This window comes from Mobula birostris, chromosome 1 (assembly GCF_030028105.1).
Source record: "Mobula birostris isolate sMobBir1 chromosome 1, sMobBir1.hap1, whole genome shotgun sequence".
NCBI lineage: Eukaryota > Metazoa > Chordata > Chondrichthyes > Myliobatiformes > Myliobatidae > Mobula > Mobula birostris.
Window position 1 is genome coordinate 154,012,823 of NC_092370.1, and position 13,092 is coordinate 154,025,914.

Genomic DNA, 13,092 nt, shown 5'->3' on the forward strand with positions numbered 1-13,092 from the left:
GGGCTCAACAACAAGCTGTTCTAAAAAGCCATCTCGCAGACATTCTACAAATTCTCCCTCTTGAGATCCAGTGCCGACCTGATTTTCCCAATCCACTCGCATGTTAAAATCCCCTACAATTATCATAACACTGCCCTTCTGACAAGCCTTTTCTATTTCCTGTTGTAATTTGTAGTCCATATCACTGCAGCTGTTTGGAGACCTATAAATAACTGCCATCAGGGTCCTTTTACCCCTGCTATTTCTTAGCTCAACCCATAAAGATTCTGCACCTTCCGATCCTATATCACCTCTTCCTAATGATTTAATATCACTTCTTACCAATAAAGCCACGTCTCTCCCTCCGCCCAGCTTCCCATCCTTCCGATACACCGTGTATCCTTGGACGTTCAGCTCCCAGAGCATGTATCCTTTAGCCAGGTCTCAGTGATGGCCAAAAAATCATACCTGCCAATCTGTAGCTGTACAACAAGATCATCCACCTTATTCCTTATGCTGCGTGCATTTAAGTATAACACCTTAAGACCAGTATTTGGTACTTTTCACTTTGATTGCACTGCAACTTTATTGCACTGCAACTCATCCCAATGGCTACAAATTTGCCCCATCACCTGCCTGTCTTTCCTGACATCTTTACTGCTCACTATCTTAGATTTATTTCTGTTTTCCCCTTCCTCTGCTATGTCATTCCGGTTCCCATCCCCCTGTCAAATTAGTTGAAACCCTCCCTAACAGCTCTATTAAACTTTCCCGCCAGGATATTAGTCCCCTTTGGGTTCAGGTGTAACCTGTCCTTTTTGAACAGGTCATACTTCCCCCAGAAGAGATCCCAATTATCCAAAAATCTGAAGCCCTGCCCCCTGCACCAATCTCTCAGCCACGCATTCATCTGCCTGATCCTACTATTCTTGCCCTCGCTAGCACGTGGCACAGGTAGCAATCCCGAGATTACTTTGCTTGAAGGAATGAAAAAAAAAGTTAAATGAAAGAGGGTCCTACAACTCTTTCCATGTCCGTAGATGCTGCCCGACCTGTCACTTGTTTCGACCTTTTCTGGTTTTATCGTAGCCCTTAAAATATTGTTGGTTTTTTTTGCTGATATTTCTTTTCTTCTTCCCTCTCTGCCCAGAATAAATGGAAACAGAGCTTCAAGAACAAGACAAGAGAGCAAGATCACAGTAGTCAGCTACTGGTCTTTCAAACCTGCTCTGCCTGCTTTTCAACATGGTCAGAAAGGATAGTCTTTACTGTTACTAAGATCCTACAGCCTTCAATTCCCCAAACTTTCAAAAAAGTTTCTACCTTCACTTTAAATACCTCGAAGGCCAGCCTCCATGAATCTCAGGATTGAGAACTTCAGAAACTAGGTGAGAAAGATCTTGTTCTAAATAACCAAGCTCTAATGCTGAAACAATGCCCATTCATTTGAGACCCTCCCACTCGTGGCCACTTCGACATCTACCCTGATGTGGCCCTTTACAATCTTAATTGTACCTACATCAGCATTCCTCTGCAATACTCTAAATAGGAAATAGAAGGTGACCCTATTCTAATCAAGATTACTTGATTTGCAAAAGCACTGCACTTCTGTAACACCACGTGTTGGCAACTTAAGTTGGTGACAGGTTATACAGGAGGAGTCCATTTGTGTGAGAGGTTGGCTTGAACCAAGAGTTTCCCATTCCTTTCAGCTCCAGGCAACTGACCAGAAACCAAGCAAGATCCCAGCCAAAAGGAGCAGATCAGTAGTCACACGATGCAACAAACAGCTGGCACCCAGCACTGTCAGTTCAGCTAAAGGGATGGGCAGAAGAACGGCTTATACAGAGACCCTCTCAATGCCATTTGTCAATGTCATTTCAGAAACAGGAGCAGGAGAGGGCCATTTGGCCCTTCGAGCCTGCTCACCACAAAGTCTCTCAGCATGTTTTGATTATCATGATACTTTGGATGAGAGAGCTTAGATGTTTCAAATAAAACAGAAGCTCCCTCATCTGCTGAGAGTCCCCTTCTTCCAAATGCCCCCACTAGCCCATTAATAGTTGACCTCATTTACAGCTTATTCCCATGGCCACCCTGGTTCCACCCGTTTTTTTGAGGTAAATTTTCCTTTCCTCACTTTGCACCCCACCCTCAACCTCCCTGAAGCCTGTCACCAATGGTGTTCATCCCAATTCTGACCAAGGATATTCAGCCTCCAATGACATCTCCCATTTCCACCTCCACAGATCCTACCCCACCCACTGAATATTTCCTTTCTTTTCACCTTTCATTCCAAATTTCCAGCCTTGATTTTCGTGCTTGGTTGATCGGTGGTCAGAAAGTGCAAAAGAAAACTAAAATCCAATCACTCATCGTTCTGGGAAAACCTATTGCACACCATAAACACAAGAAATTCTGCAGATGCTGGAAATCCAGAGCAATACACACTAAGTGCTGGATAAACTCAGCAGGCCAGGCAGCATCTACAGAAAGGAGTACAGTTGATGTTTCGGGCTGAAACCCTTTGGCAGGTTTTGCCCTGAAATGTCGACAATACTCTTTTGCATAGATGCTGCCTGACCTGCTGAGCTCCTCCTTTGCGTGTGTTCCTCTGATTTCCAGCACCTGCAGATTTTTTCTTGTTTGGGGAAAGGTAGTGTCAATGGGGGAGAATAAGCAGTTCACTTTTCAGCCCAAGCTTACCTGCTCCTTCGCCATGCCACCAAAAAAATGAACACATTTTGATACAAGTCATGCTCTCACTATTGAACGAAGTTTAGTTTTAATGATTGTCAAAGACTGACTGAACAATGCTCCAACAAAAATCTGGAAAACATTAGATTTAAGGTTTAGATTGTCAGCTTGCACATCTCAACATTGTTAAAGATTTTTGTGAGCTCTCACTGCAAGGGAAGCATTTGGCAGACTTAACACAGACTCGTGCCAGATCGAAAACAACCAGCACGGTAACCCCTGCTTCTCATTGTCATTAAGGCTTACGTTGCAAGAATAATGCAGACTGTGAGGTATTGACATCGAATATGTATTTTCAACTGGGCCTCACCAACCCCCTGAAGAGCTGTGGATTGCTTCCTCATGGTTCACTGCTGCTTGGGGCAGTTAGAAAGGGCTGGGTACTGTTAACTTTGCAGCAAGGTGCTGATCTTTCTGGTGAGACTTCACTCATCTTCAAACCACATGGGGGTTAAGGGCAGGATGCCGCGACTGTGATCATGCACAGAAGATTAATTACTTCAAAGCCCATGCTGGCTGCCAACCAGACACGCTTCACTTTAGGAAGAAAGGCAAGGCAGCAGATATATTGAGGCAGGATGTTACACTGCTGACCGCAAAATGCTGTCAGATTACGAGAAAGCTCGGCCCCTTACTCAGAGACCAGAGGCACTGTGCTCACTCACGCCCAGGGCTCGGTGACGGTTGAAGAGGAGGTGGAACTTTTGGGTCACCTGGTGGAAAACGAAAACCTGCATGAAGATTTGAACCTGAATGCAGGCTTTAGCTGCTCCAAATGTTTTCACAAAATAATCTGCAGATGCTGTGATTAAAGCAACTCTTTCAGTGCACTGGATGAACTCAGCAGGTCAGGCAGCATCAGTTAGAAACGATGAGTCGACGTTTCAGGCCGGAACCCTTCGTCAGGACTGAAGAATGAAAGATGGGGAAGGATTTGAAGAATGCTTGTAGCTTCAGTTGAAAGACCAGTAATTTGAAAGACAAAGGGGTGGGGGAGGGGAAGCATTGACGTCATAGCCCTGAAAACAATGGGTGGTAGAAGAAGGAGGCGGAACCATGAGGGAGCTGGGGGAGGGGGCAGAGTGAAATAGGGATAGAGGAAGGGAGGGGGAGGGAATTACCGGAAGTTGGAGAATTCTATGTTCATACCAAGGGGCTGGAGACTACCTAGACGGTATGTGAGGGGTTGCTCCTCTAACCTGAATTTAGCCTCATCATGGCAGTAGAGGAGGCCACGTATGGACATATCTGAATGGGAGTGGGAAGCAGAGTTGAAGTGGGTGGCTACCGGGAGATCCTGTCTGTTGTGGCAGACGGAGTGGAGGTGTTCGACGAAGCGGTCCCCCAATCTGCGTCGGGTTTCACTTTTTCATCCTCCCGCAAACACAACAGGGACAGAGTTCCCCTTGTCCTCACCTACCACCCCACCAGCCTCCGGATCCAGCACATTATCCTCCGCAACTTCCGCCACCTTCAACAGGACCCCACCACTAAGCACATCTTTCCCTCTCCGCTTTCTGCAGGGATTGGTCCCTCCGCGACTCCCTTATCCACACGTCCATCCCCACAGATCTCCCACCTGGCACTTATCCCTGTAAGCGTAAGTGCTACACCTGTCCCTACACCTCATCTCTTGCAACCATTCAGGGCCCCAAACAGTCCTTCCAGGTGAGACAACACTTCACTTGTGAGTCTGTTGGGGTCACTTGTGGCATCCGGTGCTCCCGGTGCGGCCTCCTCTGCATTGGTAAAACCCGACGCAGATTGGGGGACCATTTCATCGAACACCTCCACTCAACAGACAGGATCTCCCGGTAGCCACCCACTTCAACTCTGCTTCCCATTTCCATTCAGATATGTCCATACATGGCCTCCTCTACTGCCATGATGAGGCTAAACTCAGGCTGGAGGAGCAACACCTCATATACCGTCTAGGTAGTCTCCAGCCCCTTGGTATGAACATAGAATTCTCCAACTTCTGGTAATTCCCTCCCCCTCCCTTCCTCTATCCCTATTTCACTCTGCCCCTCCCCCAGCTCCCTCATGGTTCCGCCTCCTTCTACCACCCATTGTTTTCAGGGCTATGATGTCAATGCTTCCCCTCCCCTACCCCTTTGTCTTCCAAATTACTGGTCTTTCAACTGAAGCTACAAGCATTCTTCAAATCCTTCCCCATCTTTCATTCTTCAGTCCTGACGAAGGGTTCCAGCCCGAAACGTCGACTCATCATTTCTAACTGATGCTGCCTGACCTGCTGAGTTCATCCAGCGTACTGAAAGTCTTCCCAAATGTTTTAAGTTGATGCAATTGTGACTCAAGGCAGGAAGAACAACTGTCCTTCCAGTCCGCTCGCTTCCTTAACCTTAGGTATGGCGATCAGTTACAGTATCCTGACGACTGGTGAGCAAACACAGCCTGGATCAGGGGAAACCATCTCATTGATAGTTAAACTCACAGGCACAACCACACCAGAAATGGATTCAACTAAAAATGGGTTTTATTAAAAAGTGTCATAGATGATGGACAGGTTAAAAAAAACTTACGTCATTCTCAGATGTTCCGCACAGGCTACAGGATTTGCACTCAATACATTGCCAGTGATAGGTTTTCACAGCTGCAGTCATATTTACTGTGAACTGCAAACAGGTGGGGTGACCTGAAGGGATGCAACAAACAGGAGACGTTTACACACCATTTCCTGAGTCGCAGAGACAAGGGGGAGGAGAAATGTGGGAGGGGAGGGCAGACTGAGAGATTGGGGGAACAAAAGGAGTTGGGGAGAGAGAGAGATGGGGACGAGAGAGAGGGGTGAGTGAAGGGAGAATGGGAGAGAGGGAAAAGGAGAGAGGAAGAGAGGGAGAGAGAGAGACAGAAGGGAGAGAAAGAGATGTGAAAGAAGGGGGGAGAAGAGATATTAGACAGTAGGGGAGAGGAGGGGATGAGAATGTGAGAGAGTGTGGAAGAGAGCAGAAGGAGTAGTTGGGAAAGCACGAGAGTGTGAATGGGGAGAGTATAAAGGAAGAAGGAGAGAAGGGAGAGAGTATAATGAAAGAGGGAGGGGGAGAGTATAAAGAAAGAAGGGGAGAGGGGGAGAGTGTAAAGAAAGAAGGAGAGAAGAGAGAGTATAAAGGAAGAAGGAGAGAAGAGAAAGTATAGAGAAAGAAGGAGAGGAGAGTATAAAGAAAGAAAGAGGGGAAGAGTATAAAGCAAGAAAGGGAGAAGGGAGAGTATAAAGAAAGAAGGAGAGAAGGGAGAGTATAAAGAAAGGGGGTGAGAGTGTTTCAGGGAAAGAGAAAGGGAGAGAGAGAGAGTGGAGAAGAGGGAAGGGAGGGAGAAGGTTAGAGAGATGAGGAGGATAGAGATGAGGAAAGGAAAAGCTGGGAAGGAGAGAAGGGGAAAGAGAAGGATGGGAGGGGTAAAGGTTGAGGGTGGGGAACAAAGAGACTGGGACTGTGAGGAAAAGAATGAGACATTGGGAAGGGGAATGTCAGGGAGGAGATAAAGGAGATGAGGGGTGAGAGAATGGGAGAGAGGGGTTTGGGTAGGAGACAGAAAGGAGGGGAGAGACGAGTTGGAGATTGGGGGGTAGAGTGAGGATAGAGATTTGGGGGGATAGAGAAGGAGAGAAAGTATAGAGAGAGAAGGTGCGAGATGAAAGGAGAGAGAAGGGGAGGTTGAGGATAAAGAGTGGGTGAAAGAGTGTGGAGTGAGAGGAGCAGGGGAGGAAGAAGGAGGAGATGAGAAGGACAGGAGTGAAAAGGGGAAGGGGATAGAGAGGGAGAGATCGGGAACCTGTGGAGAGAGGAGGTAGAGGGTGAGAAAGAGAGGTGTGGAAGGAGAATTAAGCTGGGGAAGAGGAGAGAGAATGGGAGAGTGGTTTGGTAGAGAGGGGACAGAGAGTTGGAAATAAAAAGTATGTGGAAGAGAGAGAGCAGAAAGAAGGGCAATGGAGATGCAAGTAGAGGGGGGAGCGGTAAGGGGGGTAAAAGTGAATGGCGGGGAGAAATGGGATGGGGGCAAAGGGAAGAATAGATCAGGTACGCAGGCAGCTGTGGAAGGAGGAACAGGTGAGAGCGGAGGATGGGGGAGACACAGGGTCTGTGGGGAACAGGCTGCTAGGGGAGGGAGGTTAGGGGTAAAGAGTCAGAAGGAGAGGGCTGGAGAAGAGAGGGTCAGGGAGAAAATGTCAGTGGGAGAGAGAGGATTGGGGAGAAACAGTGTGAACGTGGAATGGAAAGAACTAGGGGTGATGGAGAGAGATTAAGAATGGTGAAGAACTAAGAGAAAGCGTGGCTGAGGAAACTGATGGAGCTGAAAAAGAAACCCACCCAACCACCACCATCCCACGGCCCCTTCAACATGAGAAATGTGATCAAACTATGGCAGATGCAGAGTCAGAGCGAAGGAAAGAATGTGAAGATGAGATAGAAAATGAGAGAAAAGGAGTTGAACTGAGAGACAAAAATTATATTTAATTGCATAATTAACCCTTTCGCTGCTGGACAGGGCCGCTGTGTAGAAAGTATGTTTGCTATTACAATATTTTAGCAGTCTATAGCTAGATAATTAAAACAAGCAGTTCTATAACACTGTCCAACCCAACATTAATCGAAAATATAAATTAAATGAGTGAACTATCAAAAATTAAAAAGAAAGCCACAACAATAGGACACAATGTGAGGCCATTAGGCAATTTATTTTTCTAACAAATAAAATTTTCATAAGCTCAGCAGCATTTAATCCACTTTATAAAGAACCTTTTTTTACATTTAACATTGTACAATAAACAACAGCATCCAGTTGATGGTGACAATACCATAACTTCATCACAAAGGGGTGAGGAGAGGAGTTACAGCAAAATCACGGTCGAACTAATTAATAAATAGAAAATGAGACTAGACTTCCAGACAGGCAACAGACACACCTGACACTTACCATATCCACTTGCAGCACTCCTACTGAGATTCAATAAATGGCTTTGACAACAGAACTGAGCAGAGTTGAATTATTTTTGTTTAAGTTCATCAGGCATCACACTCATTATTAAATATGATGCCATTGCTTTGCAAAGAAAATAAAATATCTATATTAAAATGTTTATGCTAAATTATCAAATATTGCCAAATTATGATAACTTATTTCCATATAATTAGCCTCTCCCGATGCCACAGAAATCTCAAAAAACAGCCGCACAGTGGGTCTGATTGAGTTTGAAACTCTAAGTCGCAGTGCATTCCTCCTTCACATTGCACGTGCTGAGCGGAGTCCCGAGGCTGATTCCATTAGTTAGGAGCTGGGAGGTTAATAGCCCAGTGCTAACGTGGTCACAACTCTTTCCTTCCTTCTCTCCTCTTAGGACTGGCTTTCATGGTAACCACTGTCATCTGGGAGATTCTGCTGAAGAACGGTAAAGGAGAGCTGTTTGTTTAGAAGACTGAACGTCTATCAAAGAAAGTCTATTTACAGGTCAAGATCCTGATGCACTAATTAATCTTTAAACAATCTGGCTGCATTTTTATTAAATATAACACCAGCTCAGGTCTCAAACATTGCTCCAAAAGGGAGAAAAATTCATAAGTCCTAATCATGCAAATTGAAGCTACACATATTCAATTAAAAGCCAGTTAAAACAAAACTGTGGTCACATACCTTGCAGGGTTATTGATGACTTCCTTTCAAGTTAACGGGATGAAAAGTTGGTGCTGACATTATATTGCTCCAGGCAGTATATGGGCTCAATGGTGTGGTTCCTTCAGCAGGGACAAGCAAGGGCAATTCAGCCGAATGAAACAGTCAACAGAAGGGGCTGCCCCTGAAGAGGGGCTGTGTTTCCTTCAAAGTAAAAATTGATTTTTTTTTAAAAACTCTGCTTCCTTCACCTTCACTGCCACAAAAAACTGGGCACTGCAGGTACCAGAGATGTAGAGCGAAGGCTACATTTCCACTGGCGAGGAGGTCCATTATCATATGCACTGGTGAATGTGGGTTAAGAGAACTGCCCACACACGAGGGAAGGAGCTAACTTATGGCCTTTGCACTGAGCAGCAATAAAGGCAGCCAGCTCGTCATGTCCCTCTGTTCCCCCACCAATTCTCTCATTTAATGTCAATCAAATGTCCTTATGTAAAAATAAAGAACCCCCAGTCAAAAGTAATCCTGATCATCTTCTGAGTGACAGATTCTCTTGTTTATTGATGAACGATTAAAAGCATCGACTCTGCTCAGTTTCACAAAGGGTCTAGAATTCAGCAGCAACTCTTTCTGGCTACAAATGCCTTCCACTGTTGTCAGCACCATTCATTAAATCTTGCCCAAATTAAATGTTTGTTTGTTTGTGCTAGCAGGTATTCCCAAAATCGCTTTATTCAGCCGCTGCACTTAGAATTTGCACCATCACTAGCAGGTGAATGAGTACTGTGGTTTGATAGCAGTTCATCCATATCATCGTCGTCAAAGCCATGAAACGTGGATGCGTCACTTTCAGATGAAGCAGCAAACAAGTCCTCTGCACTGCGCAAGTCCAGCTCCTTAACGGCTCCTTGTCCAAAATAAGCTAACATGTATGATGATGTACATATCAGCACATGGGTTCAGTAATACACACACACACCATACACACATACACCGCACACACACCCACACCATACACACACAAAATGAAAAATATAAAATTATAAAAAAAATCAATCACAAATCCCACCTCTAAGCAAAATCCTCAAGCTCTTAACCTGAAACCCTGCTCTGTGCGTTTACTTATCAGTCAGCGAAAGGGTTAAAATCTAATCATGAGATATACAATCCAACACAAACAGGACATCCCATTCATTGCTGGTTTGGAATTAACTGGAAAACTCTTACACTTTTGTGCAAATAAATCCAGCAATTTTTAACACACTCATATTTCAAACAGCAGTTCGCTGTCGAAGCTTTTCAGATACAAACTATCATTTCTACTAACTGTATTTGGAGAAGGGGATGGTACGTTTTCACAATACTCCAAGAATATTAAAATGATTTATAATACTAGGACAACTCAGTCTGCTAAAGTATTCATCTTTCTTTTTATCTAAGTGTTTCTACCATTAAGATTAATAGAAGCAGAGCTGGTAATAGACAGTTTGACAGATATCCAGGCAAAAATAATCACTTCTGATTTAAGCCTATGTCCTAAAAGTGGCCATCTCTCTCTGACTAATTAGCTTAATGGACCTTTGATATTTTCCCAATTTTAGACAGGTCTTCAGCAGTGTTAACTTTCTATCCCCTCTTCCACAGCGGAAGAATGATTGGATTGGATTGGATTGGATTATACATTGGCTCTGCGGGAGAAGCCAGAAAGTGGTAGTAGATAGTCGCCTCTCTGACTGCAGACCCGTGACTAGTGGTGTGCCACAGGGATTAGTACTGGGTCTGCTGTTGGTTGTCATCTTTATGAGTAATCTGGATGATAACGTGGTTAACTGGATCAGCAAATTTGCAGATGGCACCAAAACTGGGGCGTAATGGACGGCGAAGAAAGTTATCAAAGCTTGCAATGGAATCTGGGCCAGTTGGAAAAAATGGACTGAAAAACGGCAGATGGAATTTAATGCAGACAAGTGTGAAGTGTTGCAGTTTGGGAGGATAAATCAGGGTAGGACTTATATAGGGCACCAAGGAGTGTGATAGAAGGAGATCTGGGGATACAGATCCATAATACCTTGAAAATGGCATCACAGGTAGACAGGATCATAGAGAAAGCTTTTGGCCTCATCGATCACAGTACAGGAGCTGTGATGTTATGTTGAAATTGTATAAGACATTGGTGAGGCCAAATTTGGAGTATTCTGTGCAGTTCCAGTCATCTACCTACAGGAAGGATATCAATAAGATTCAAAGAGTGCAGAGAAAGTTTACAAGGATGTTATCGGGACTTGAGGACTCGAGTTATAGGGAAAGGCTGAATAGGTTTGGATTCTATTTCCTAGAGCGTAGGAGAATGAGGGGAGATTTGATAGAGGTACTCAAAGTATGAGGGGTATAGACAGAGTAAATGCAAGCAGGCTTTTTCCACTGAGTTTGGGTGAGACAAGAACTAGAGATGATGGGTTAAAGGTGAAGGGGGAACTTCTTCACTCAGAGAGCGGTGAGAGTGTGGAACGAGTGGTGGATGCAGGTTTCGATTTCAGCATGCAAGAGTAATTTTGATAGGTACACGAATAGGCGGGCTATGAACGCCTATGGCACACGTGCAGGTCGATGGGAGTAGGCAGAATGATAGTTTGGCTTTTACCAGATCGGCTGAAGGACCTGTCTGTGCTATGACTCTATGAGAAGAACAACAACCAAAGGTCAAAATTTGTCCTTATCTAAGCGCGGTTACAATATTTGACATACACGTTCTTCATGGCAACGTGAGAAGAGAAGTGGTAGGAGATAGAAATTTGCATTTATATGATACCTATCAAGGCCCTTTTCAATTCTATTGTGATCACAAAAATCAAATTCCTTGAAACAATGTGACGTTGATCAGATAGTGTGTTTCAGAAATGCAGATTGAGAAATAAGCACAGGCCAGACAGAGCAATAACTTCCCCGCTCTTTGTTCAAAATTGTGCCACAAAATCTTTTGCATCAGCTCAGGATGTTAGTTAGTGTCCCCACCTGCAGCACACAGCTTGCCTGATAGAGCAGCACTCCCTCTGCATTGGGATGCAGTGCTCATTGGACACAAATCCCTTGAAAAGAACTTGAATCTGAAGAATTCCTTCTGGAGGCAAGAAGGCTCCCTACCCCCACACACTGAGCCACAGCTGACACAAGCACCCAGAGGACGAGGTCTGATAACCAACTGGAGAGGGTTGCTTTCAGTTTTAACACAAGATAGAAGAGGCAGGCTAGAGGGGTGGGGGTGTAGACCCATTAAAAACAACTACTCACTTTTTAACAGAGCCTTTGGCGCAATACCAATTTATAATTCTCATGGATGTTTAATCTCATGAAGAAACAGGGTGAGGAATTGTAAACAAGAATTGTACTAAATGAGGCTTGATGTATTTTCCCTGGCACTCCACCCAGTCCCACAGGAGAGGTATGTAGGTTCAGTAATCACTAAAGTAGTCTGAAGTCTGCAGCACAATGCTGTCTATCTGTTTAAAATTAACTAGTGTTTTGTTAGATGAAGTTATTAAAGAGGACTTAAAAGGATTTTTTAAAGTCCAATTATCTTAAAATTTAATCTGAATTCTAAATTTTTCTCAATGTAAGTTTGCACTCTGGTTCTAGGGTTTGTTCGTTACTAGCACCTGTGCAGCTGAGATACAGATCTTGTACAGCGAGGCACTTCATAGCTGCATACACCCTGTCCTCAAGGTGTGAGTTTTGTTCTGAGAATTCATCCGGCACTAGTATGCATCTCCCAGAACCCGCACCAGAAACTGATCTATTAGTTTGGCCAAGTTACTGGGGTCAGGTTCATGTTCATCTGAGAATATTCCATGGATACACCTACCAGAGCGTCCACAGTCAGAGCACGAGACCAGCTCCTCAGCCCTGCCCGTCTTCTTGTTCATGTTCGACCCACCCAGACAGAAGTCACAGTAGTTGTTGGACATGATCACCCCATCTGGGCCTTTCCGAGCTGCGTAGACATCAGACACAGGATTAGAATGGGACTCCACCAGCAAGCAAATAAAACTCAGAAACAGTGATAAGCCTGGTATCTCTATTCTCAGCTGAAGCCTTTGCTTCCTGCAGAATAAGAGAGCGATGGGGGCAGAAGGGGGCTACTAATTTAATACTTCTGTTAAAAAGTATTAGTAAGACAAACTACAGTCTCGGTTTTGGGTCAAGGTTTATACAGACAAGGGAAGCCCACCAAGGCTTATTCTGGTGGCTGCCATCTCAGGGAAGTCTGTGATGGTGCTTTGGTTACAATGCAGAGCACGGCTGGGGACAGTAGTCACCACCAGCGTCGGGAACCTGAGTCCCACTTTGTGCTCCCAGTGCCCACACGCCCAGGGTCAGCCGTGAGGTTGGCAGCTAGCACAGACTGAGGTTTCTGTAGCTCACCCCCATGGATTAACAATGAGAGCTTAGTCCAGTATTACCTCGGGTATCCTCCATGGCTCTATTCTTGCCCCTGGTTCTATTCCGCACAGACACGTTGCCCCCTGGTAATCCAAAAACATAGCATCAGTTTCCTGGTGTATGCAAGTGATCTTCCTCACCCCTCCACCCGTCTCCACTAGTCTGCCAGATACATTATTTGTTAGTCAATCTAGATTGGGAATATCAAACCCCATTTTCCTCAGCTCCTCAACAAATGCCATTCCCTTGGTATCAAAAACGAAAGCCGCTGTAGATGTAGCACTGACA

At 44.9% G+C, this 13,092-nt stretch overlaps 1 protein-coding gene across 6 annotated transcripts in view; it reads right to left on the minus strand.

Annotated features, from left to right (window-relative positions):
* Positions 1–13,092, minus strand: part of dpf3 (double PHD fingers 3) — a 210,084-nt gene that overhangs the window by 19,009 nt on the left and 177,983 nt on the right. For 2 of the 6 annotated variants that reach the window (XR_011886721.1, XR_011886712.1), the window contains 4 exons: positions 12,825–12,887; positions 12,227–12,355; positions 8,386–9,289; positions 7,470–8,133 (listed from right to left, as the gene is read on the minus strand). Coding sequence is in view for 2 of the 6 variants with exons in the window: in XM_072264325.1 (XP_072120426.1) it covers positions 9,102–9,289; positions 12,227–12,355; positions 12,825–12,887 (380 nt within the window). In the remaining 4 variants the exon portion in view is untranslated. The other 4 variants (XR_011886714.1, XR_011886713.1, XM_072264337.1 and 1 more) reach the window with 4 other exon arrangements.